Source organism: Meles meles, chromosome 1 (assembly GCF_922984935.1).
Source record: "Meles meles chromosome 1, mMelMel3.1 paternal haplotype, whole genome shotgun sequence".
In the NCBI taxonomy this organism is placed as follows: Eukaryota; Metazoa; Chordata; class Mammalia; order Carnivora; family Mustelidae; genus Meles; species Meles meles.
Window position 1 is genome coordinate 199,628,422 of NC_060066.1, and position 24,597 is coordinate 199,653,018.

At 48.0% G+C, this 24,597-nt stretch overlaps 1 protein-coding gene across 2 annotated transcripts; it reads left to right on the plus strand.

Annotated features, from left to right (window-relative positions):
• Window positions 1-1,290: 1,290 nt before the first annotated feature.
• Window positions 1,291-24,021, plus strand: CNR2 (cannabinoid receptor 2). 2 transcript variants are annotated; one of them, XM_046018456.1, is made up of 3 exons: window positions 1,291-1,406; window positions 15,255-15,470; window positions 20,708-24,021. In XM_046018456.1, exon 3 carries the CDS (start codon window positions 20,753-20,755, stop codon window positions 21,833-21,835), a length of 1,083 nt encoding a protein of 360 aa, XP_045874412.1. In that variant the 5' UTR covers window positions 1,291-1,406; window positions 15,255-15,470; window positions 20,708-20,752; the 3' UTR covers window positions 21,836-24,021. The 2 variants fall into 2 exon arrangements, with proteins under 2 accessions (XP_045874412.1, XP_045874419.1); XM_046018463.1 differs by lacking the exon at window positions 15,255-15,470 and having other exon boundaries at window positions 1,323-1,406.
• Window positions 24,022-24,597: the final 576 nt, after the last annotated feature.

Genomic DNA, 24,597 nt, shown 5'->3' on the forward strand with positions numbered 1-24,597 from the left:
TAAATGTCAATTTCAGAGAAACAACAAATAATGTTTCAGCCTGCGTATGTCAGATATTGTCATCCCATATTTTTACTTGCTGAATCTGGCAGCTCTCTGCCTCAGGGGCAGAATCTCCCTTCCTGAGAACCACTGGCCCAGGTCCATTCCTTGGGGTCTGGGATGTGGGGGTCGTAAGTAAAAATATCAGATGAAATGATCAATTGCCATTCACTGGGAGGGCAGAAACTTTATCAGACTCATCTCTGTACCCCTAGGAAGAAGTAGATTCTCATTTTACCTATCTGATAAACTATAAAACAGACTCTTAACTACAGAGGACACACTGAGGGTTGCTGGAGGGGACGTGGGCGAGGATATGGGTTACATGGGTGACGGGTAGTCAGAAGGGAACTCGTAATGATGAGCACTGGCTGTTCACCTGAAACTAATATGACACTGTAGGTTAACTAGCTAGAATTTAAGTAAAAACTTGAATCGATCAATCAATCAATCTTCTCCCTGATAACAGGATTGAAAACACTTTTCTCGGTACCAGGTACCTGAGTACTTACTAAGCCCGGGACTGGGCATTAGGGGCACAATGCCTGCCTTCAGGCAGCCTGTGGCCTGGCAAATAGAAATGAAAAATGGGGTTGGTTTTGACCCACATAGCATTGTTTAAGAGATTTGACTTTGTGGTCAACATTCTAAAATTGGAAGCCATTACATAAAAGTCAGGATTTCTATTCTCTCTTGGAAAATGGGGCACATGTTCCAAATGCTTGGGACAACTGGCCCTTGGGCCTGCATTCCCATGCAGCAAGGCCAGAGAGGCCAGCTGCCTTTGACTGGGTCATGTGTCCCCGTCCCCCCCCACAGTCCCCCACCACTCTATCACCCCATACCTGCACCCTTCACCCATTTCTGTTATCTGGCGGGCGCGTATAGGCCCTGGATTTCAAAGCTCTGATCTGATAGGCGGGAGGGATTGGAATGGAATGTCCTTCCAGGTGATCTGTGTAAGGCTGATGCCGTACCTCCATTTCGCAGAGGAAGAAACTAAGGTTTAGGAAGATTGAGTGAATTGCTCAAGGTCCTAACAGCTGCGTTGGATTAGAACCCAAGTCCCTTGACTCCAGGCCCTATACCTATAGCCCACCCTGGCCAGAGTTCCTTGTGAGAAATAGCTCAATTACAGGGACAAAAATGCTGTGGCACCAGGGACCCAGAGGGGAAGTGGTGACGGGGACGGAAGGCCAGACCTCCTCATGCTCACTCATCTGTGAGAAAGAGTAAAAGCGAGAGAAAGCCGACTTGGGTGGCTGAGAACAGGAGTTCTGACTGGTACCCAGGGCAGCTCCCAGACACAACCACCAGGACTCCTCAGTACCCAGCAGGGTCTGGGAGCTCAGCCACAGACCACGGTGAGTAACTTTCTGTTGTTATTTTATGTGGGGCCTCTTCCTCATTTCAGAGAACCTGTGTGTTTTGTGAAACCTGTGTTCCTACTTTACCCTTCCCCCCAGGGATGTCAGAAGCTGGGGGGAGTCTGTCCAGGGGCGGGAAACGGATCCCTATGGGGAGGACTCCTAAGGTGTGTGAGGACCACTCACAGGAAGGCTCGGGGCTGTGTGGTCCTCACCCTTGGACAGGACCACGAATCAGCACTCACGGAAGGAGGTAGTCACCTACATGCCGAAAGCCGGAGCAGAGCGGCTCAGGAGTGTGTTAGTGCCACACTAGACCCGGGGGAGGCCAGGGGTCCGCTCCCTGGAGGGTCCCGCTCCCTGGAGGGTCCCGCTCCCTGGAGGTCCTCTCAGCAAGCCAGCACCCAGGTGACTCTCGGCGCTGGTAACTCCATGGACTCAGGAAAATCCGTCCCCCTCCTTCCCGCTTAGCTCGCCCTTCTGAGAACTTTGGGCCCAAGACCAGCACTCATGGGCCCGTGGGGAGGCCTGGCTGTGGTGACACCAGCTGAGAACCCCGGGCTGAGCAAATGGCTTTAAGGCGGCAATTCTGATCTTCACGCCATCTGCCGCTCCTTCGGAGTAGAGATAAGGAGGAGGGGGCTGCAGGCGGTTTTTCCCTCGAATGGGTGGCAGGTAGACACCTTGAGGACCCAAAGGCCAGGACTGAGGCAGAGAAGGGGCACAGGAGGAATTGGGGCAGGCCCTGGGAGGCAGGACCCCAACGACGCTGGCCCCAGCATCAATTTCTACCAAAGAACCACTTCCTTCACCTTTGGGTGGGTCGAGAGCAGGTAGCTACGGTGGGCAAAATGGGAGCATGGCTCAGCTGAGCAGAGCCCTCCGGTGTGTCTCCTGTCTTCCCTCCCCGTCTTTGTTGCACCTGCTACTCTTACCCTGAGCTCTCAGATGTACATGGAACGTTCTTTGGGTCTTTCTCATGAAAACACGTTCAGTAGGACTCTGAGCTCTCTCGCTCTGCTGGACTGGTCAGAAAAGGAGTCTCAGTGTGTAGTTAGCTTCTCTCCCTTGCCAGCATTGCCCGCTGAATCCTAGGGGCTCATACAGAGCACAGAACAAGGGGGGCACCTGGCCTTCATGCCGCCCTGGCTTCTCCTATGATGGAAGCCTGTTGTCCAAAGGGGTTGGATCCCCTGAAGTCCAGCCCTCTCCGCTTCCCTCATGTGCCTGGAGTCCAGATTCTTTGCCACGATTTGAAACCACTGTGCCTTGCGTTTAACCTCAGGATTGGGTTACCACCCGGTAACTTCACCCAGAGGCCCCACCATCTCCCCAAGACAGCAGAGTCCAGGATGTGAAAACTCAAGGGACGCGGGACCCTGGGACCACCTCTCCTGTGTCCTTGGCTTTGGATCACAGATAAAGGCTCTTCTCCCCACCCACCTGGGACCCCAGCTTCACCTTCTCACTGAACTCAGGCTTTCACAAAGAACAGAAAAAAGGGCTCTCTTCAGACAGTTTCTGCTTTCTACCTCAACCCCTGTAAAACGTCCCTTGGCCGGGAGACACCAAGGCTGCTTTTTGAAGGGAGACAGGCAGCTGTACCCAAGTCCTCCTCACTGATAGGTCAGGTGGCCTGGGATGAGCCGCATCACCCCCCCCTTTTTTTTTAAGATTTTATTTATTTGAGAGAGAGAGAGAGCACGAGTGAGGTGAGAGGCAGAGGAAGAAGCAGACTCCCCTGTTGAGCGGGGAGCCAGATGCAGGACTCGATCACAGGACCCCGGGATCACGACCTGAGCCGAAGACAGACACTTAACTGACTGAGCCACCCAGGTGCCCCTCATGTCACCTTTCTACCCCGTAGTTTCTTCAGCTCCAAAAATGAAGCCCAACATTACCAACCTGTCTCAAAGGGAAGCTCATTTATTTTCTGAAGTTCAGGTTTACGGAGTGTTCACTGTGTGCCGTAGCTCTGTTACTCTGCTGCCTTCTCTTGCCTGGTGCTCGCAACAGCCCTGAGAGAGGCGCACAGTCAGCACCCACATCTGAGAGGTGAGAAACTGAAGCTCATGCAGGATTAAGACCTTGCCCAAGGTCACAGAGCTGGTGGAAACCCCGGGATGTCTGAATGCAAAACCGGCTCTATTGTCCTAAGAACCAGCTAGCGACCCGGCTATGGAGAGCTCCTTGAAAGCACAATGGCCCAACGCAAGCTCGAGGAACCATCAGCTCCCTTCCAGCTGAGCTCAGAAAAGAATTTAAGACCCATTATTCCCTGTTCCCTCCATCTCCTCTGGAGAGAGAGGGTCCACAGAGCATGGGGTGTATCCTGTCCCACCCCCATGCAGTGAAGACCCCAAAGGTCAAGGAAAGAAAAGGACAGATGAGTGGGGTAGACCAGAGGGGCAGGATCCCCCCGGGGTCATTAAAGCCAAGTGTGGGAAAGAAGGCTGCAGGGATCCCATCCAAATTGGAAGCATGTAGGTGAGACCTCTGGGCAGAAATGGGTTGGTCAGATGTCTTATGGGGTTTGCTGCCTCTCCTCTCCTCCCCCACCCACTCCTACCCCTACAGGGAGCCCCTCAGTCTTCTGCTCACATAGTGAATCAGAGGCAGCCCCTCCCACCATAACTCCCCTCTCCCCTCTGCCCTTCTCTCCCTGGGGGGTTGGGGCCACCCCAAAGTTCCTCTGAGAACCACAGCTGCATTCACGGTGTTGCCTCTGCTAGACAGCAGATCCACACTCTGTGGGTCTCCGTGGATCTGTCTGGGTCCTGGGGGGATCTGACGGAGCTAAAAACAGGGGACGGGAGCCTGCTGAGAACCGGGAGGTGGTGCAAGGTGCTTTATGGACCTTCTTCAAGACTTCACATGGGTCCTATCTTAATGGTACCTACTTGGCAGATGAGATCACCAAGGCTCAGTCACATTAGGTAAATGGCAGAGACAAGCCACAAACCCAGGTCTGTGTTTTCATTACTTTCCACCAGCTTTGCCTAACAGGAAGAGAGGTGTTCCAGAAGGTTCACACCATTAGAAGGTCATGGAGCTTGGTTCCATTTTTTTAAAAAAATTAGTGAGTAATTATTTTGCTACTTAAAAGGTATTTTTCTCAGTGTGAGAGCTTCTTAAGATAAACAGAAGAATCAAAAGCAGAAGTTAGCAGTGATCAAACAAATGATGATCTAATTTCTTCCAACCAGGATGTTTATCATTTGGCCACTGATACACGGTTTTAGGTTGCCCTTATTCTTCATCATTTATTATTTAATTTCTACCTTTAATGAACCAGATTCAAGACAGGATGCAAAAGGAACGCTGATATCAGAAACACGAGGAAATAAGGAGACGGAAGTTGATCTCTTCCCTGAAAATTTACCTCAAGCTTCATAAATCGTGTTTATCTGATCACATTTCTTATATAGCTTATCAGGGAAATTACTGCACATCCCAAAATTTCAAAGAGTGTTAAAAAGAGAAGGGCGCTTGGGTGGCTCAGTGGGTTAAGCCTCTGCCTTCCGCTCAGGTCATGATCTCAGGGTCCTGGGATCGAGTCCCACATCAGACTCCCTGCTCAGCCTACTTCCCCGTCTCTCTCTCTCTCTGCCTCCCTCTCTGCCTACTTGTGATCTCTGTCTGTCAAATAAATGAATAAAATCTTTTAAAAAGAGAGAGAAAATAACATGCACTCTGTCTTCGCCTGTGTCGGGCATACAGGCAATCTCCACTTGCAGGGGGCATGCAGGGAGACGCTTGCCAACAGGAACCTGAGATCTATTTTCTCTTGCTTAAGATTCTTCTAAAAATGTCCAAATCGGCTGTCTAAGCGTCAAATGCCAGAATTTTAACGCTCCGTTCCCAAAAGTGATTTCCCTTCTCTTGTTATATTTCAGCCTATTTTTTTAAAAGATTTTATTTCTTTATTTGACAGAGATCACAAGTAGGCAGAGAGGCAGCCAGAGAGAGAGTTAGCAGGCTCTCCGTGGAACAGAGAGCCTGATGTGGGGTTCGATCCCAGGACCCTGAAATCATGACCTGAGCCGAAGGCAGAGGCTTTAACCCACTGAGCCACCCAGGCGCCCCATATTTCAGCCTATTTTAATGTCCATTTGGTCCCCCAATAAAACACCACTTCAAAATGTGTCCACCCACCAGGCTGTCTCTTCTGTCCTGAATGTACAGAGATCAAGAACAGGTGCCCCTTGGAAAGTGAAGAGAAGTCAGAATTGCTCTTCACAGATCATGCACGTATTATAAATGGTTTAAAATAAATGCAAGGGAAAATTTTGAACAGATTCTCTTATTGAAAATAGTACATTTGACTTAAAATCTCTTCCTTCTTCACGGGCCATACAAAATCATGAAATGGCCCAACTAATTGCCACTGGGGTTTCTAACATGATATATTACTATGAAACAGTTCCTGAGTCGCAAGAGACTGGACACATTCCAGTCTGACCCCCTCATTCTATTGTATTTTACTCTTTCCGTTTGGGGCACGATCCTCAGAGAGCCCTGCACATAGACAAGAACCATAATGGTTAACATTTACTGAGGGTAGACAGTGCCAGCGAGGCACTGTCCTACGCATCTGCAACATGCCGCCTTCCCCATTTACTCCTCACAATAGCTCTGAGTGGAGAAACTCTCATTATCCCCATTTTACAGATGAGGACACTGAGGCTCAGGGAGGTGAGGCCGTTTGCCTAAGAGACCACAGATCTAATAAGAGAGGCAGCAGCAGAACTCACAGCTGTGACTTGGGGCTGCCTTTTAAACCTCTGTCTATACATTCCTTTTTTTTTTTTTTAGATTTTATTTATTTATCTGAGAGAGAGAGAGAGAGAGAGAATGAGCAAGGGAGGGGCTGGGGGAGAGGGAGAAACAAACTCCATACTGAGGACAGAGCCCGACACCAGGTTTGATCCCAGGACCCTCAGATCATGACCTGAGCCGAAGTCAGACACTGAACTGAGTGAGCCACCCAGGTGCCCCTGTAAGTTTCCTTCTTAGCCTCCGTTGGTCCTGATCTGTTTATCACCTCTCTTTACGGAAGCAGGAGATGGAAACCCAGGTCTCCTTGCACGTTATGTACCAAGGGAATCAGTACACTGGGTCTGATCCCAAATTCCAGGCCAGAAATGAGAACATGCCTTCCTTCCTCTTCACCGCCCCCGGCCCCAAAGCAAGCAGATACACACGTGCACATTATTCGCTCTGTCACAAAGAGGCAGGTGGAGTGAGTGTGAACATCACCTCCCCCGACGTCTGGCTCGTCTCCGGCTTCTCCCCATCTCTCCGTGGCCTGACGGCCCACTCCAGACTCAACTCACTCATCAGCCTGCCTTCAGCTTCTCTGTGACCTCTAGCCACTCTGTCACCACCCAGACGTCAGTGGCCTCAAGCCTGTGCATCCGCCCCCTCGCAGGTCCCAGTTTCCTCAATTATAAAATGGGGCTGCTCCCAGGGCCCTGGTTGGCTTCTCTTGCAGAATGTTGAGTTAATATGTCAAGTGCACAGAATGGTGTCTAGCACATGGTATACAACAAGCGCTCATTCGGTGCTATTTCCTATTACTGTCATGCTTACCGCTGTTTCAGGAACTGGCCCACTCTGTCACCCCACCACTCCCACCTGCTGGGAGAACCAGTCCCAATCGCAAACCCCACCACGGCAACTAGAAAGAACCAGAATCAAGGTTAGGGCAGGGACCCTGCCCTTTAGGATCCAGGGAGCCAGGAAGAAGTCGAGGAGGCTGGGGGAACGGCACATGATTCCCAGTGTCCGCCACTCGTTTAAGCCTTGCCTACTCTCTGCTGTATAGAGAAGCCCCATAAAAAGTCCTCATCATCATGGTTTTAAGGCCTTGTTTGCCCTATAGAGAGCACTTCATGGTCAGAAGTGGTGACCAGCCATCTCTAGGTATGATTTTAGCAATGCTCCCTAACTGGGGCGCCTGGGTGGCTCAGTCAGTTAAGTGTCTGCCTTCGGCTCAGGTCCTGAACTCAGGGTCCTGGGATCCAGCCCTGCACTGGGCTCTCCGCTCGGCGGGGAGTCTGCTTCTCCCTCTCTCTTTGCCCCCCCTCACCTCCCACTTGCACTCTCTTTCTCTCTCTCTCAAATAAATATCTTTAAACACACACGCCCGCGCACACACACAGACACACACACACACCCCACACACCTTTCCCAATGACCGATAACCAAGCTTTCACTCGCAGCAGGCCACCCGCAGGGTCAAGGAGATCTACGCGCTGTGATCAGTCATTTAGACTTTACTGTGACTGAACCTTCAAAGTTTTCTGTAGCAGGTATTCTTTGAAAGAGAGGTAGAGACCTTTTAATTCCTATTGTAAAGATGAAGGTGAAGGGCAGAGAATTGGAGCGACATGCCCTGAATCACAGGGGAGCTCCCTGTTGGGACAGAACTAAGACACACGTCATCAGACAGCCCATCCTGAGACCCTGAACCCTGGGATCTGATGAGGCAGGAAGCAGGGGACCTTATGCTACTCACAGAATTTCAAGGAAACCACCAGAAAGGACAGAAGTCCCCAGGAGAAGGCTGCAGGAGCCGGCTGAGCAACCGGGAGCAGAAGGTCTGATGATTACAGGTCTGAGCCTGGGTTCAAATTGGGCTCTGCCCTTCTGTAGGACCTCAGGCAAGTCACTTAATCTCTATGTGCTTCGATCGCCTTTGTCTGCAAAACAGAGGCAAGGATAACAGTACTGCCTTCCCTCGCTTCTTGTGAGGATTAGCCAAGTTCACAGGCAACGCCATGCTTGGCACACAGCAAGCGGCGTGTATTAAGGTGCAGTGGCCCACGATCCCACCCTCCCCCGTTTACAGCAGGGCAGGTGAAGCCCTGAAAGACTTGTCCTAAGTCCTCTTGCCATCGAGCCTTTGGGAATCACTTCTGAAATGCTAAGCCTGGGATGACCTTCTTGCTGATACATCCTCCATCAGCCTTCTTTCCCCCTGTAAAGTGATCCGTTGCGTCCCCTTTGGAAATCTTGAGGAAGGTCACCCTCCTTGAGGATTTTCACAAGTATCGGTAAGAAGTCCTTCAACCAATTCATTCGGCAAATATTTACCGAGTAGCTACCGTGTGCCAGGCTGGGTGCCAGGCACTTGAGACACAGTAGTGACCGAAACAGACGACGAGCACCTGCTCTCTTGGCGCTGAGATCCTGGCAGCTAACAGAGGCACTGGAGTCCCTGGATGGAGCAAACAGTCCAAGGAGGAAAGGAGGAAAAGGAGAGGGAAGAGATTGTTGCCCAAAGTAGGGGGAAAATGCCCCTCCCTCCAGGCCGGCCACCAGCATCACGGCCTAGGTCTGAGTTCTGACTCTGCCACCTGCAAGCTGTGCGACCTTGGCTAAATCCATCTAGCTAAGCCTCAGCTTCCTCATCTCAAAATAGGGAAAGCGGTGCCTGGGTGGCTCAGCGGGTTCAGCGTCTGGCTCTTGATTTTGGCTCAGGTCATGATCGCAGGGTCATGAGATTGAGCCCTGTGTCAGGCTCTGTGCTGGAAATGGAGCCTGCTTGGGATTCGCTCCCTCCGCCCCAGCCCTCTGCCCCTCCCACCCACCTCTCCCTTTTAGAAAAAAGTTGGGGGGGGGGGGTGGATGAGACAATCTATCCGAAAGTGCAATTTACAAGATAAAGGAGACTGTGTAGGTAAAAAGCCTCTTAGAGTGCCTGCCACAAAGCAAGTATGACAGGACAGTTACGAATTCATTTTCTTCACCTACTTTAACCACAGTGACATATGGCCACAGGCTGAACGCAGAAGCAGAGATGAAAATCCAGCTGCCAGACCGTTAAGAGGTTCCCCCAAAGAAATTCTCATGAGAAATATGTTATCTCTATTAGCATGTAATAGGTGCCTTCAACACATTTTTTTAAGTTTTCAATTTTATTTTCTAATACAGTACATAGTAAAAGATGGAACCTACCTCAACAAGAGCCCTTTAGGGTCTGGGTAACTTTTAGGAGGGTGAAGGGGTGCTGAGATGGCAGAGTTTGAGAACCGCTGCTCCCGGCTTTCATGCCAGCTCGTCTGCAACCTAACAACGCCCCCTCCCCCACTGCGTCCCGTGGGGTTAATTGCACAGCTTCCAAGCTCGAAGGACCCTTTGAGGTGTCATCAAAAACCCATTGGTGGTGCAGATGGGTGTACAGAGAAGAGGACGGTTTGGTCTGAGGTTACCCAGCCTTCAGTTCCATCCCAGACTGGAACCTGTCTCCTTGGCCCAGGGCTCTTGTCTGGACTGCAGGCTGAGAGGTTCCGACTTCCTTAGCCCAGCCTGGTTAATAATCTGTCAGATTCCTGGCACTCTCCCTTTCACTCCCATTCACTCAACACCAAACATCCTGAGTGGAAACGTGATCTTCTCCCTCTGTTCTCCTAACATTGTCCCAACCCCCTTCCTGACTCTCAACCTTTCTCCCTGACCCCCTTCACCAGCCCAAGGGCATGACAGAGAAGCTGTTGTCACTCTCTTTCAGTGCCAGTTAGCAAAGAACCTGGGGAAGTCAGAAGAAAGTTGTAATATGCATGTGTATTTTATATATATTGTCTGCTACTGCATATTATATATATATAATCTGCCATCAATGGAGGGCTCACTGCGTGCCAGGCACCGTATTAAGCATGATGCTATCTCAATTAATTCTTGTGCCTTACCACTACCGACGAAGTGTGTACTGTTTGTTACTCCCATCTTACAGATGCGGAAACTGAGGAAAACAAGTGAATAAAGTAGTGACTTCATCTGAGGACATAGAGCTAACGTTTGGCGGTGCCAGGACTGGAAGTCAGGTCTGTCTGACTCCAAAGCCCAAGAGCCTGACTGGCAAACCCTTGGGGGTGAGGAGATGAGGACTCCACCAGGTTGGAGGGGATAAGACTAAAATCTAGACCCACTAATGTAGCCAGGGAGGCGTTACTGAGTGAAATTGGTCAACAGAGGAAAAAGCCAGAAAGAGAAATAATGCAATTTGCCTCTGGGGCTAAAGACCAAAGATGGCCTGTGTCTGTTGTTAGAACCATCACCCTCGGCAGGGTCCTGCATTAGATCCTATCCCATTACCAACCTGACTTTGTCAAAGCACACGGGCTCAAGTCCTAGTTCTGCCCATCACTTGCTGCGAATTTTGGGTGACGTGCCTTCTCTGAACTTGTTTGCTCAAGAAATGCTAACTGCCGCAGATAACAGTGGGGAAAATTATGCAAACTGTCAAAGACGATATGGGCATTAGTAGTTGTTGCTGAAGTATAAGGTAGCTGAAAAAAAGGAAGAAGCCATTTGAAAAGACTCCACAAAACTGTCCTGTGGGGAGATTTCAGATCAGTTAGTTGATTACCAAGAATTAAAGAACGTAAAACAACAGGATGGACCCTGGGGCTTCAGAGGAATGAACAAGACTGCAGGTTCCCGGGGCCCCCAGCAAGTTTCTTAAATCTCTGGGCCCCAATTTCCTCATCTGTAAAATATGGAAACTAATTATACCAGCTTTGCAGGGTTGTTTGGAGGTTTAAATGAGATAATGTGTGGCAAGTGCTAGTCCGGTGCCAAGCCTCATCATCCTTATCCCCCGATCCTCTTTTCAGACGGCAGTGCAGGGGAGAGGGAGAGAAAGTGACTTCGTGCTAGAACTAACTGGTGTCAGAGCCAGGCTCCAATCCTGAGCATTCGATTCCTAACCTGGGACCCTTTTCTTTCCACCGCGTCACACACAAACACACTACAGCTCACTCAGACACCCACGCGATTGCTTAATTGTTTTAAATCATTATGTAATCTGCACATCAACAATGCAGGTAGTAATCGTGTCCCCAGCCACAGATGAAGAAGGCTCAGAGAGTCTTCTTCATCTGTGATGAGGCTCAGAGAGTTTGAGGAATTGGCCCCCAGGTCACACAGCCCACACGCAGGGCTGGGATGTGAAGCTAGCAATGTTTCATTCCAAAACCTTGGCCCTTAACCTTTGCTGCAGCGCAAAGAGACCTCAGGCACCATTTAGCTTAATTCCTCCCAGGAGAGAGGCTGGAGCTGATACAGATAGATGAGGAAGGGAGGCCCAGGGAGAATGAGTGTTGAGACAACAGGCCGTGGCCACAGACTCCTGGATGGGAATGGCGAATGGTGGGTGGACAGCCGACTTGGGATGGAATCGTCTAGCTCTACACATGGGGCATGAGTTTCTTTGCCAACCACTAGACATTTAAGAACGGCCTTAATGATGATCCTTTGTGCCAATTCTATAAATTACAAATTTTTTCCTTAAAGGACTGGAGGTGGCCTATATTATGAATTAGGGCAGTGGAAATAAAAGCAAAACATTAGAAACCACTTTTTTAAAAAAAAGAAGAAGAAGAAGAAGAAATGAATCAGGAACCAACCTTGAATGACCCAGGATGGCAGGTTTACATCAGATTTAGTTCTGAGCTTCCTGGCAGCTGAGGGAAAAGAAAACACAGAGTCTCTCTGTAAAAGACTGCTTTTTTCCCCAGTTTACATTTGTTCGTTCATTCACTCATTCATTTATTCAATAAGTTGATTTTTAAATATCTAAGTGCCTGCTTTATGCCAGGCCCTGTGCTCCAGGGCTGGAAATCCAAAGAGAAAGTACTAAAGAAATCAACCTTGGGGGTGCCTGGGTGGCTCAGTGGTTTAAGCCGCTGCCTTCAGCTCAGGTCATGATCTCAGGGTCCTGGGATTGAGCCCCGCGTCGGCCTCCCTGCTCAGTGAAGAGTGTGCTTCTCCCATTCCCTCTGCTGCTCCCCCTGTTTGCTCGCTTGTTCTCTCTCTCTGTCAAATAAATACAAATCTTAGAAATCAATCAATCAGTCAGTCGGTCTGGGCAGCCCTTTGCTTCTCTCCCCTAGGACAATTTCCGTATTTTGCCTTGCATCAATAAACTTCTCCTGGACTTATACCACAGAAGGGATTTTAGGTTCCTTCACCTACATGCGGTCCCCCCACCCCTCGGATGACTACCATAGTTGGCTGTTTACAAGGTCAAGAGTACAAGGTCAAGAGCAAGGACAGTTGCCAATCTTTCGGTTCACTTTCTGCTTTTGACCTGCTGTTTGCAGTTCCCAGTCTTTTTTTTTTTAAGATTTTTATTTATTTATTTGACAGACAGAGATCACAAGTAGGCAGAGAGGCAGGCAGAGAGAGAGAGGAGGAAGCAGGCTTCCCACTGAGCAGAGAGCCCGATGCGGGGCTTGATCCCGGGACCCCGGGATCATGACCTGAGCTGAAGGCAGAGGCTTAACCCACTGAGCCACCCAGGCACCCCTGGTTCCCAGTCTTTCCAGAAGTCTGGTTCCCTGGGCAAGCAGTGCTATGGTGAGGAGCTCATGGTGAGGCTCAAGATGAGAGGGACTGGGACCAATGGGCAATGTCTGTCATGGTTTGGGAACAGGGAGTGGAGGCTCAGAGGGCCATCTAATTGTCTCCCTTCTCAGGGCTGACTTCCACCTCCATAAGGGCTGCTTAGCTTAGCTTGGAACCTGTCATTAAAAGAATTTTGTTTCAGTGTGAGGGGAACTAGAATACAAAGATATCATCACTCCTTCACCCAGATTCTACTCTCAAAACTAGAAGCTCACAGTCCAGGAAGCAAGATGAGACTTATATTATTGATACAAAGAATAGAAGGTAGACAGTGATCCATGCAGCAGGACTCAATGAGTTTCATCCACCTGGAGGGACTGGGATAAATCCAGATAAATCCAGATAAAGCCAGAGAAGGCTTCCTGGAGAAGGTGGCCTTGATTTAGGACCTGAAAAAAATAGATAAGATTTGGGCAAAGGACAATAGCCTACAGCCCGAAACTCCAGAGAACTTCCTTACAATTTGCAACCAAGTGCTGTCAAACACCAAGGGGAACTGGGAGAAGGATTGTGGAAGGAAACCCCCATGATTCCCTTCCTACAGCTGGACACAGCACCAAGAGCCCAGCCTGCTGGGAAGCAGGTCCAGAAATTCATGCAGGTCAAAAAAATTTTTATTTTTATTTATTTTTTAAAAAGTTTTATTTATTTAAGTAATTTCTATACCTGATGTGGGGTTCAGACTCACTACCCCAAGATCAAAAGTAACACACTGTTGCATCTGAGCCAGCCAGGCCCCTCCAAATAAGTTTTTAAAAAACGTGATGGCTTGGACTTCATGGTAGCAAAGTGTCAGCTGAGAATAAATGGAGAGATTTCTATCTGCCTCAATTTTCAGGTGTGGGTCAGACAAGACTCAAGCACAGAATCCTGTAAAATCCTATAAACTAACTCAACGAAGCCACTTCCTGCCTTTCACTGGACACGTGCTGGGAGCCAGGCACAGTGCCACAAATTTAGTAAACTTCTGTCACTTGATCTGCACAACAATGTGATAAGGGTGGTATTTCTCCCAGTTTACAGATGAATGAGACAGAGGCCCAAAAAGGTGAAGTAACTTGCCCAATCACACAGCCCATAAAGTAGAGAGCTGGATTCGAATCCAGAGAAGTCTGGTTGCAAAACCTGCAGCACTGGGATTCGATTTGGTGAATATCCGGGAGGAGGCCTAAAAAAAATCACCCAGTCTACCCACCTGCTTTAAAGATGAGAAAAGAGGGGCGCCTGGGTGGTTCAGTCAGTTAAGCATCTGCTTTCAGCTCAGGTCATGATCCCAGGGTCCTAGGATCGAGCCCCACGTTGAGCTCCCTGTTGAGCAGGGAGCCTGCCTCTCCCTCTCCCTCTGCCTGCCTCTCCCCTTGCTTGTGATCTCTCTCTCTCTGTGCCAAATAAATCAATAAAATCTTTTTTAAAAAATAATGAAAGAAAGAAAGAAGAAAGGAAGAAAGAAAGGAAGGTAGGTGAAAAAAGAAAGACCCAAAAAGGAGAAGGGAGCTATCCAAAGACACTCAGTAGCAGAACAGGAACTGGACCCCAAGACCGCACCCACCCACCCCACCCCCCACTCCCAGTCAGAGAGAAAAATGCTGGCTCTTGGCCTCTAATCTCAGCTTTTCACTGTAGGTGTAGTGACCACAGTCAGAGAGTCACGTTCTTTTCACCTCACAGGTTGTCCCTGGCTTTAAACACTAGGAACGCGGGGGCAGTTGTTACTGTGGCATTCATTTTCACTTCATACTTTCAGTTCAGGTGGAAAAACCCCCCAGGGGCAACCCCCTGCACCTTCCCACCACCACCCCCTCACCTGAAGGTTCCCTTCCCACCCACTCAGCCTAAGTCCGGCTGCAGGCTGCAGGCTGCGGCTTAGCTGCCGAGCACCAACATGCTGTCTGACCAAAGCGTGTCAGGTAGTTCTGGGGCTTTGGCTTGTTCTAAGGCGGGGTGGCACTTGGTTGGTGGGTCGGTTCTCTTTCAATCGTCCTTTTGTACAGAGTCAGTCACGAAATGAATTTGTCTGCCTCTGTCCTTCTTACTATTTGGAACTCCCCGGACACAGGATAAAAAACAGGAGCGCTTTCCCCTGACAAATGCACAGGTGTGAAGTCTTACACACACCTGGAAAAGATGGAGACCCCATCACAGTGGATCCAGTGAAAAAGCCTCGGTAGAGGCCATCCGCCAATAGCTTTTTCCAAAGAGACTGGGACAGGTATTGGCCTTGTCATTTCATATGTGAGAAAAGGGGTTCAGAAAGTTGAAGGGACTTGCCCAGGGTCACATGACCAGCCATGGCAGAGGGTGGAACTAGTGGACCCACAGAGTCTCCCTCTGTGCCGGGCACTCAGACTTCCATCCTTGCCCATCTAGATGGGAAGGAGGCCCATCTAGGAGTCAGACACTCTGATTCCAGAAGGATTTTCTATCTGCCCACAGGCGAACCAGGCAGGGAACTGGGTTTCCTGTTGCTCTCCGCATCCTGTTGCAGTCGGATGTTGTCTCGTTAGGCCCTCCATCCAAAGGCCTGCGTTTCCTGCCCTTATCTAATTTGGACGATACCACAGGTCAGTGGCCAGACCAGACCTGGGTGAAGCTCAGCATGCCGACGGCCACCACACTGGCATCCCTCTTCTAGGCTGGACTCTGCGTGGGGTAAGCCATTCTCTGATGAGAGGGGACAGTTTCCTAAGGGAAATATGGGGACAGGGGTGTTTGGCTGGGGCAGCAGCATGCAGGGAGGAAGCTTCCCAAAGTGACAGGGTGGGGACATGGGAACTGAGAAAGCCTTGCACTGTCACTCATTCGTGACCAGTGCCGAGAACGAAGCTGGCACCGTTTCCTGTCTCAGCTCTCTGGTGTGGTTCTGGCAACACTTAGCACCTGCTCTCTGTCCCAGGCAAATGCCCCTTCCCAGCTTCTGTGCACAGGGTCATCTCAGCGCCTCCAGACCAAGGGTCTCGTCTTGTGATTTCAGATATGAAATCTAGTTCCAGCTCCGCTGCCCTTTTGTTGGGTGACCTCAAGACATTATATCCCTACCCCTGGACTGTTTTCTCAATGCTGAAATGATGGAGCTGAATTAGATGAGAGGTTTTTGATCTCTTCAGACTGCCTTGAAGAGAGGGCAAAGGTGATATGAACACAGATTTTACCTGAAGGAACAGGGGTTCCAACAATTGTAAAAATTGTTCTGCTCTCTTAAAATTTTTAAAACAGGGGCCTGGGTGGCTCAGTCAGTTAAGTGTTTGCCTTCAGCTCGGGTCATGATTCCAGGGACCTGGGATCAGGCCCAACATTTGGGCTCCCTGCTCAGTGGGAAGCCTGCTTCTCCTCCTCCCTCTGCTTGTGGACTCACTCTCTCGATCTCTCTGTCAAATAAATAAATACAATCTTTTTTTAAGATTTTATTTATTTATTTGACAGAGATCACAAGTAGGCGGGGGTGGGGGTGGGGAGCAGGCTCCCTGCTGAGCAGAGAGCCCCACGCAGGGCTCCATCCCAGGACCCTGGGATCATGACCCAAGCCGAAGGCAGAGGCTTTAACCCACTGAGCCACCCAGGCGCCCCTACAATCTTTTTTTTTTTTTTAATTTTAAAATACCAGATTATAATAAGCGCTGCCATTTACCGAGCCCTTCGGATGTGTCAGGCGTATTATTCTTAACAACCACACACAGTAGGTGAATTATCCTCATTTGAAGATGCTCAGAATCATAATAATAAGCACAGGTATCATATTAATTTACTTAAACCCTCACAAAACCCATCTTACAGATAAGAAATGGGAAACCTGAGGCATTTATTATCTTGAACAAGACGACCAGGCTGGAATTTCAAGCCATAAGGTGTACTGCTCTCCCCCTTACACTCCTACTTGGGGTCCACTCCATTTGAGGCAGCTCCTTTCCATCCAAATGGGTTCATTCCATAGGGAGTTTTTGAGCACCTACTGTGTGTAGGCATGTGCAAGGCACTGAAGACCCAGAAATAATGAAGACCCAGTCTCTGACCTTGACAAGCCGTGGGGCCTCTGGCAAATGGTTTAATGTCTCTGAGCCTGCTTTGTCTGTGAAATAACAATACCCATAATTTTAATTTTATTTTATTTATTTAGAGAAAGAGAACATGACTCAGGGTGGGGAGAGGCAGAGAGAGAGGGAGCAAGAGAATCTCAAGCAGACTGTGCTGAGCGAGAAGCCGGACCTGGAGCTAGATCCTAGGACCGTAAGATCATGACCTGAGCTGAAGTCAAGATCTGCTGCTTAACCAACTGAACCACGCAGGCACCCTTTATTTTTGAGCTCCGTGCCCCATGTGGGGCTCGAACTTCCAACCCTGAGATCGAGTCACAGGCTATACTGACTGAACCAGCCAGGCACTCCAATAACCATTAGTTTCGTATTATAAAGTTATACGGATTATATTAAATTGTGGCTGTGGAAATTATTCTGTAGAATTTAAATTCCTTGCAAACGTTGGTTAGTTCCGTTATTAATTTGGTTGGAGGAAAGCCGAGTGCGGGACTGGTTACAAACTAAGCAGAGTAGGGTTGGGAGCTTCCTGTGTGACGGGGCATCAGGGAAACCTTCACAGGTTGAAGATGAGTTCAGAAGTAGGGGAAAGAAGGAGGGTCAGCCAGAGAAAGGAACCTGGGCGGGAAGGTGTGGGCAAAAGTGCAAGAAAGTAGAAGGATCTGGGAAATGGCGGAGGATCCGGGGGAGTAGGGGAGCAGGGAGGGGCTTCTGGCAATGGCTGCTAAGCAGGGCGCCCTGCCCCGGCTCTCCTGGAGCAGTACACCACCTTGGCTTGGGCTAGCGCTGTTCCCCTGAGGACACGACGGGAGACACCTGTCATTTACAATTTCCTAGTTGCCACATTATTAAATAAATAAATAAGGAACAAGAGAAGGAAATGTATACTCTTGTAGCCCTGTGTCATCGGCGACACGTGTCAGGGTCCCTCGGGAGCACATTCCCAGGAGCTGATGCCTCCGAGGGCGGGGTCACATGGACCAGACCAGATTTCGCTGAGCTGCTCTCCAACGTGGTTGTGCCAACTTGCCCCCCTCTCCTGGAGGCGCTGAAAGTCCTTGTTGGTCCGCGCCTTCTCCAACACTCTGTCATATAAAGGTTGAATTTTTTACCAGTCTGGTAGGAGTGAAACTTGCATTTCTGTGGTTGCTACTGAGGTCTTTGCAAAGGATTATCAACCATTTCTCTTTCATGTCTTTATTCTTCTTCCGTATGGGTTCTCTTTTTTCTTCAGAAATCTAATGTGAGGTTTGCCTCTTTTATTACCTTTTGAAAAAACTGGCTTCAGTCTTTCCAGTTTTTTCTAGTCTCCTTTGCTTTCCTATGTCATTAATTTCTGGTCTTATTACTTCTGTCTTCTGCCTTCTTTGTATTTACACTGTTGTTCTTTTTCTAATTTCATGATGTTTAGGACATTTGTCTTTTTTCTTCTCTAATATGAGCACAAAGGGCTATACATTTCCTTTTTGGTGCTGCGCAGATAGAGCCCACAGGCTTTAATGTTACAATTCTAAGTATTTCCTAATTCCCTTTAGGATCCTTTGACCCAAGAATTATTCAGGAGTCTATTTTTAATGCTTTCTACTTATGAAGTTTGTTAGTTATATGTTTAAGTTCTTGATTTTTTTAAAAAAGATTTTATTTTTTGACAGAGAGAGAGAGATCACAAGTAGACAGAGAGGCAGGCAGAGAGAGAGGAGGAAGCAGGCTCCCTGCTGAGCAGAGAGCCCGATTCGGGGCTCCATCCCAGGACCCTGGGATCATGACCTGAGCTGAAGGCAGAGGCTTTAACCCACTGAGCCACCCAGGTGCCCCTATTATTATTGTTTTATACAGACATTTGTTATTTGCTCATGCGTTTAGAAACCTATCTATTCACAATTCCTTCTTGCCTTTCTGTTCTTCCCTCTGTGAAGAATTTCCTTCTGCTGATGGCATACCTTTTAGATGTTTCTTCAGGAAAGGTCTGTTCGTCGACAACTTGACTTGTATTTCTTTAGTTTGAGTTAAAGTTTAGCCCCCCTCCTTTCTTCTGGGTTTTGTTGTTATTGAAAAATCTGCATTTAAGTTTCATTATGATTCATTTGCTGGTATTGTGTCCTTTCTCTCTGATTGCTTTTAATTTTTTCTCTTTGTCTTTCGTGTTCTGAAGTTTTTTTTATGATATATGTGAATATGGAATTAATTTGTTTTTAAAATCCTGCTTGTAGGGGCCCTTGGTGGCTCAGTTGGTTAGCATCTGCCTTGTACTCAGGTCATGATCTGAGTAAAATCTTGATCCCATCTTGTCATGGGATCAAGCCCTGGGACAGCTCCCTGCAAGCAAGGAGCCTGCTTCTTCCTCTCCCTCTCTGCCCCTCTCCCCAGCTTGTGTTCTCTCTCTCTCAAGTAAACAAAAACTTTAAAAAAAATAAATAATAGGAGCACCTGGATGGCTCAGCCAGTTAAGTGGCTGCCTTCAGCTCAGGTCGTGGTCCCTGGGTCCTGGGATTGAGCCCAGCATCAGGCTCCCTGCTGCATATGCAGCCTGCTTCTCCCTCTCCCTGCTTGTAGTTTCTCATGTTTTCTCTCTTGCTCTCTCTCAAATAAATAAATGAAATTCATAAATAAATAAATAAATAAATTCTGCTTGTAGTGCACTGTGATTTCTGAATCTGAGGAGGATAAGGAGAATTCTAGACAAGTCTCCACTCTCCGCAGCCCCTTCTATGGCTTCCCCAATGCCCACCCCCACTTCTATTCTTCCCTTCTGAGACTCCAGTTAGATATAATTTAGGACTTTTCATTCAGTCCTTAACCTCTCTTTCATCTGCCCCATCTCTTTGTCTCTTTGTGCTGCGTTTTCCAAAATATCCAGATCTACCTTTGGGATCAATGCTTTCCAACTAATCTGGTCTGTTCTTTCAGCTACTTTTAAGGGTTCTTATTTCAAAGACTTTGTTTTTCACTTCCAGAATTCCAGATATTCTACTTGATTCATTTTCAAATCTGCCGAGGCAGTCTTCCGTTATGTACTCATCGTTTTGATTCCTTATGGTTTAATTATATTAAACATATTCCCAAGAATGACATGAAATCCTTGAAAGTCTCATTCTACTGTCTGACATTTCTGCGAACTCTTATTCACATGTCCTTACATATTTTGTTATTTTACATTGGGAGTTCAAATCCCATGGGTCCCTTCATGTGGGAAACTCATGTGCCGGCTAGAAGGTATATTCCTCCAGAGAAATTTCAAGTTTGCTTTCTAATAGTATCTAATGATGTCCCATATGATATTTGAGTGCTCTGGTTTGGTGTTTCTCAATATTTAAAACATACGTATACAAAAAAAAGATTAATTATCTGACATTCAGGTTTATCTGGATTCTTATATTTTATCTGGCAACGCTGCTGATGTGAAGACAAAGTTTTGTCTTTGTTGTTAAAACCTCAGCATCCTACTTACCAAAACAAGCAAACAAAACAAAACAGAACAGAAAACCAATGGAAAAATCCGCTCCATCTTAGTATTCTGGATTCCACTTTTTCTTGGTTTTGATTTCTTAGTTATTGGCCCTTGAAGATTTCTCTTTTAAAGGGAAGTCTCAGGATTGGTCTTTTTGGAAACAAAAGACTGAAAACCTCACAGGCCACTTCTGCATCTTGAATTCCCGCATACCTCTCCTAAGGCAACCGGTACAGATCTAGTGACCCAATAGAATGGAAAGAGGGCAAAATATAAAGGAACAAAATATAAATTGCTATTTCAACATGTGATTCCTCAACACAGGTAAAGGGTTGGTCTAGAGCTATATTGACTGTGTGAAGTCATTATTGCCTGATTGAAAACGATTCCTTCTTCTCATTGTACTACAGCAAAGGCTTCTTGACAAGCCCAGCGGGAGCCAAGGGACCCACCTCATGGAGAGACGCTGGGTGATGGAGGCAGCCAATGGCTGTAAGGATGGCTTGGATTTCGACCCCATGAAAGAGTACATGGTCCTGAACAGTTCCCAAAGGATAGCTGTTGCCGTGCTGTGCACCTCTCTTGCCCTGCTAAGTGCCCTGGAGAACCTGGCTGTACTCTGCCTGATCCTGTCCTCCCACCGGCTCCGCAGGAAGCCCTCATACCTGTTCATTAGCAGCTTGGCTGTGGCTGACTTCCTTGCCAGTGTGATCTTTGCTTGCAACTTTGTGGAATTCCATGTCTTCCATGGCATGGATTCCAAGGCTGTCTTCCTACTGAAGATTGGCAGCGTGACTATGAACTTCACAGCCTCTGTAGGCAGTCTACTACTGACTGCCATTGACCGCTACCTCTGTCTGTGTCACCCACCCACATACAAAGTCCTACTCACCCGTGGGAGGGCACTGGCAACCCTGGGCATCATGTGGGTCCTCTCAGCATTGGTCTCCTACCTGCCCCTTATGGGATGGACTTGCTGTCCCAGTCCCTGTTCTGAGCTATTCCCCCTGATCCCCAATGACTATCTGCTGGGCTGGCTTCTGTTCATTGCCTCCCTCTTCTCTGGCATCATCTACACATATGGGCATGTCCTCTGGAAGGCCCATCAGCATGTAGCCAGCTTGGCTGAACACCGGGACAGGCAGATGCCAGGAATGGTGCGAATGAGGCTTGATGTGAGGTTGGCCAAGACCCTGGGGGTGGTGCTGGCCGTGCTTTTCATATGCTGGCTCCCGGTACTGGCCCTCATGGTCTACAGCCTGACCACCACCCTAAGCGACCAGGTCAAGAAGGTCTTTGCCTTCTTCTCCTTGCTCTGCCTTGTCAACTCCATGATCAACCCCATCATCTATGCCCTGCGGAGTGGGGAGATCCGCTCCTCTGCCCACCACTGGCTGGCCCACTGGAGGAAACATCTGAGGAGACTTGGTCTTGAAGGAAACAAAGAAGTCCCAAGGTCCTCAGTCACTGAGACAGAGGCTGATGTGAAAATCACCCCATGGTCAGATTCCAGAGGACTAAACTGCTCTGAATGCTGATGAGTTTTCACAGTTTTAAACAAGCTGAGTCAGAGTCATTTCACTCCCTGGAGGAGCAGCCTTCACCCTATTGTCTTACTTGAGCCAGGCCCCAGAGGCTTGGACTCTTACCCCTTTTCGCTGATGACTGATGGCCCTGACCCTGGCAGGTAGCCTGGCCATGCATGTTTGCATGCAGACTGTTGGATACCTAAGCCCTATGAGGAATGGCAAAGTGTGCAAGAGGCTTGAGGAGGCTCAGTGCACGTTCAGGTTAGGAGAACCTCTCCTAACAAGAGGGCTCAGTGCCTGCATCCTCCAGAGAGCACGGGAGCCAGATGGAGCCTTCAGGCTCAGCAGTGAGGGACTCAAAGGACATCTGAGAAGATGAATGGATTTTTTTCCCGGGATCTCAAGATGTCAGAGGGGATGGCTGGCCAACCCCGTTCTTGCTTGATTGTTGGGACCTCCTTGGTTCTAAGGCTATAAAAGACCCCACTCTCTTTCCTACTGAGGACCAAAAAATTTGATACAATGAGGATCAAGGGTGTTGATCCTACCTCTTTCATAGGTAATTGACAAGCCTCTAGTTCAAGGAATCTTGTTATTAGGGCAATGGCCCCACTAAACTCCCTGATAATCTCTACTCACAGCCACTGTGACTTCCTAGGTCCCTGGGGAACACAAGGGAGGCTGGGACTGGCTGACACAGAATTTTCAGAGACTTTTGTGACCCCTTTGAAGTCCTTCCACTGGAAGCAAGCAATGGCTCAGTCTAACTCCAAGAAAAAGGAAGACATTCACTAAGATTTTATAAACCCCCAAATCGTTCCCGGTTGCCCCTCAGTTCAGCTCCATTGTCTGTTTGCAAGACAAGGTGCCCGCTGTCCATTCACTCATGCACCCATCTCACAAATACATGCCAGCCTTTGTGCTAAGTCCTGGTTGTGTGCCATAAATGAGACTCTGCCCCTGTCTAATGGGGTTTACATTCTACGTTTTGGTGGGAAGACAGCCACTAAATAAAATAATTACTGTTGGTACAATGAAGGAAATCATCAAGGTCATGTGACAGGGATTAATTGAGGCAACTTTAGGTAGGGTAGACCTACTATGTGCTCTGATCATAAATGCCAGCTGGTTTTTATTGAATCTTTACTATGTGCCACACACTGGGATAAGTGCTTTCAAATGAAGTATTTTATTTAGTCTCCAGAATAACCTGACCGAGAGGGTCTTGGTACCTTCATTTTTTTTTAATAAGGAAACATTCAAGAGGCAAAAATCACTTGCCTGAGATCACGCTGCTGATATGTACCCAAAGCTGGAGTTTCCAAAGCCTGCCCCCCTTTACCACTAACGTCTTGGCCTAGTTCAGTCAAATTCTGCTTGATTAGGAATAATACTCGATTTCTATAACATCAGATTGCTGCAATCTTAACTCAATGTTATTTCTCAATATACTTCATTTTATGTCCTGTATTAATTTCTTGGGGTTCCTGGCTGCCTCTTTCGGTGGAACGTGCCATTTTTTACCTCGGGTTTATGAGTTCGAGCCCCACGTTGGGTGGAGAGAGTACTTAAAAATAAAAAAATTTTTTTTAAATTTTTTTCCACCAAGTGGCTTTAAACAACAGAAACTTACTCTTTCATGGAAGCTTCTGGAAGCTAGAAGTCCAAAATCAAGGCATCGCCAGGGCCATGTTCCCTGCAAAGGTTTAAGGAAGTATCTTTCCTTGCTTCTTCCAACCTTTGGCAGCTCCTGAAGTTCTTTGGTTTGTAGCAACATAACTCCAATCTCTGCCTCCATCTTCATATGACCCTCCTCTCCTCACCTTATCTCTTGGTGTCTTCTTTCAAGGATGTTAATCTTTGGATTAAGGCACATTCTAATCCTGTATGACCTCATCCTAATTGAACAAATTATATCTACAAAGACTATTTCCAAATAAGGAAACATTCACTGGTTCTGTGAGTGTACCTGAAATCTGGGGGGACATTATTCAACTCAGTACAGCCCCTCCAGGACAAAGTCAACCCCTCAATTACAGCCCATATCATGGACTGTATTAAGTGGCAGTCACTGGCTAGTCTTTCCCCATGAGATGACCTTCATGTTCACGTCTTGGTCCCCAGTTCTCCAGACAATCTAGCATAGAGACTTTTTTCCCCCTAAATTTTTATTTAAATTCTAGTTAATTCTAGTGTTCAACGTGACAAGTGCCCTCCTTAATATCCATCACCCATTTAGCCCTTCCCCAACCCACTTCCCTCCATCAACCCTGTTTGTTCTCTTTTGTTAAGAATCTCTTATGGTTTGCTTCCATCCCACTTTTTTTTTCCCTTCCCATATGTTCTTCTAGTTTGTTCCCTAATCATACCATATATGTGTGTGTGTGTGTGTGTGTGTGTGTGTGTGTGTGTGTATATCTATATCTATCTATCTATCTATCTATATATATATATATTCCCCCCCACACATCTGTATCCATTCATCAGTCAATGGGACACTTGGGCTCTTTCCATAATTTGGCTATTCTTGATAACAGCCTAAAGTCTTTTTTTTTAAGATTTTTTTTTTCTTTGAGAGCAAGAGAGAGAGAGAGAGAGTGAGCGCCGGTGCACAAGTGGGCAGGGGAGTGGGGAGGGGCAGAGGGAGAAGTAGACTCCCCACTGAGCAGGGAGCCCCTTACAGGACTGGATCCAGGACTCCAACCCAGGACCCAGTGATCATGACCTGAGCCCAGTGCAGACACTTAACCAACCAAGCCACCCAGGTGCCC

Excerpts from the sequence above, each read along its gene's own strand:
- CNR2 (XM_046018456.1), top strand. The coding sequence starts at position 20,753 with ATGGAGAGACGCTGGGTGATGGAGGCAGCCAATGGCTGTAAGGATGGC.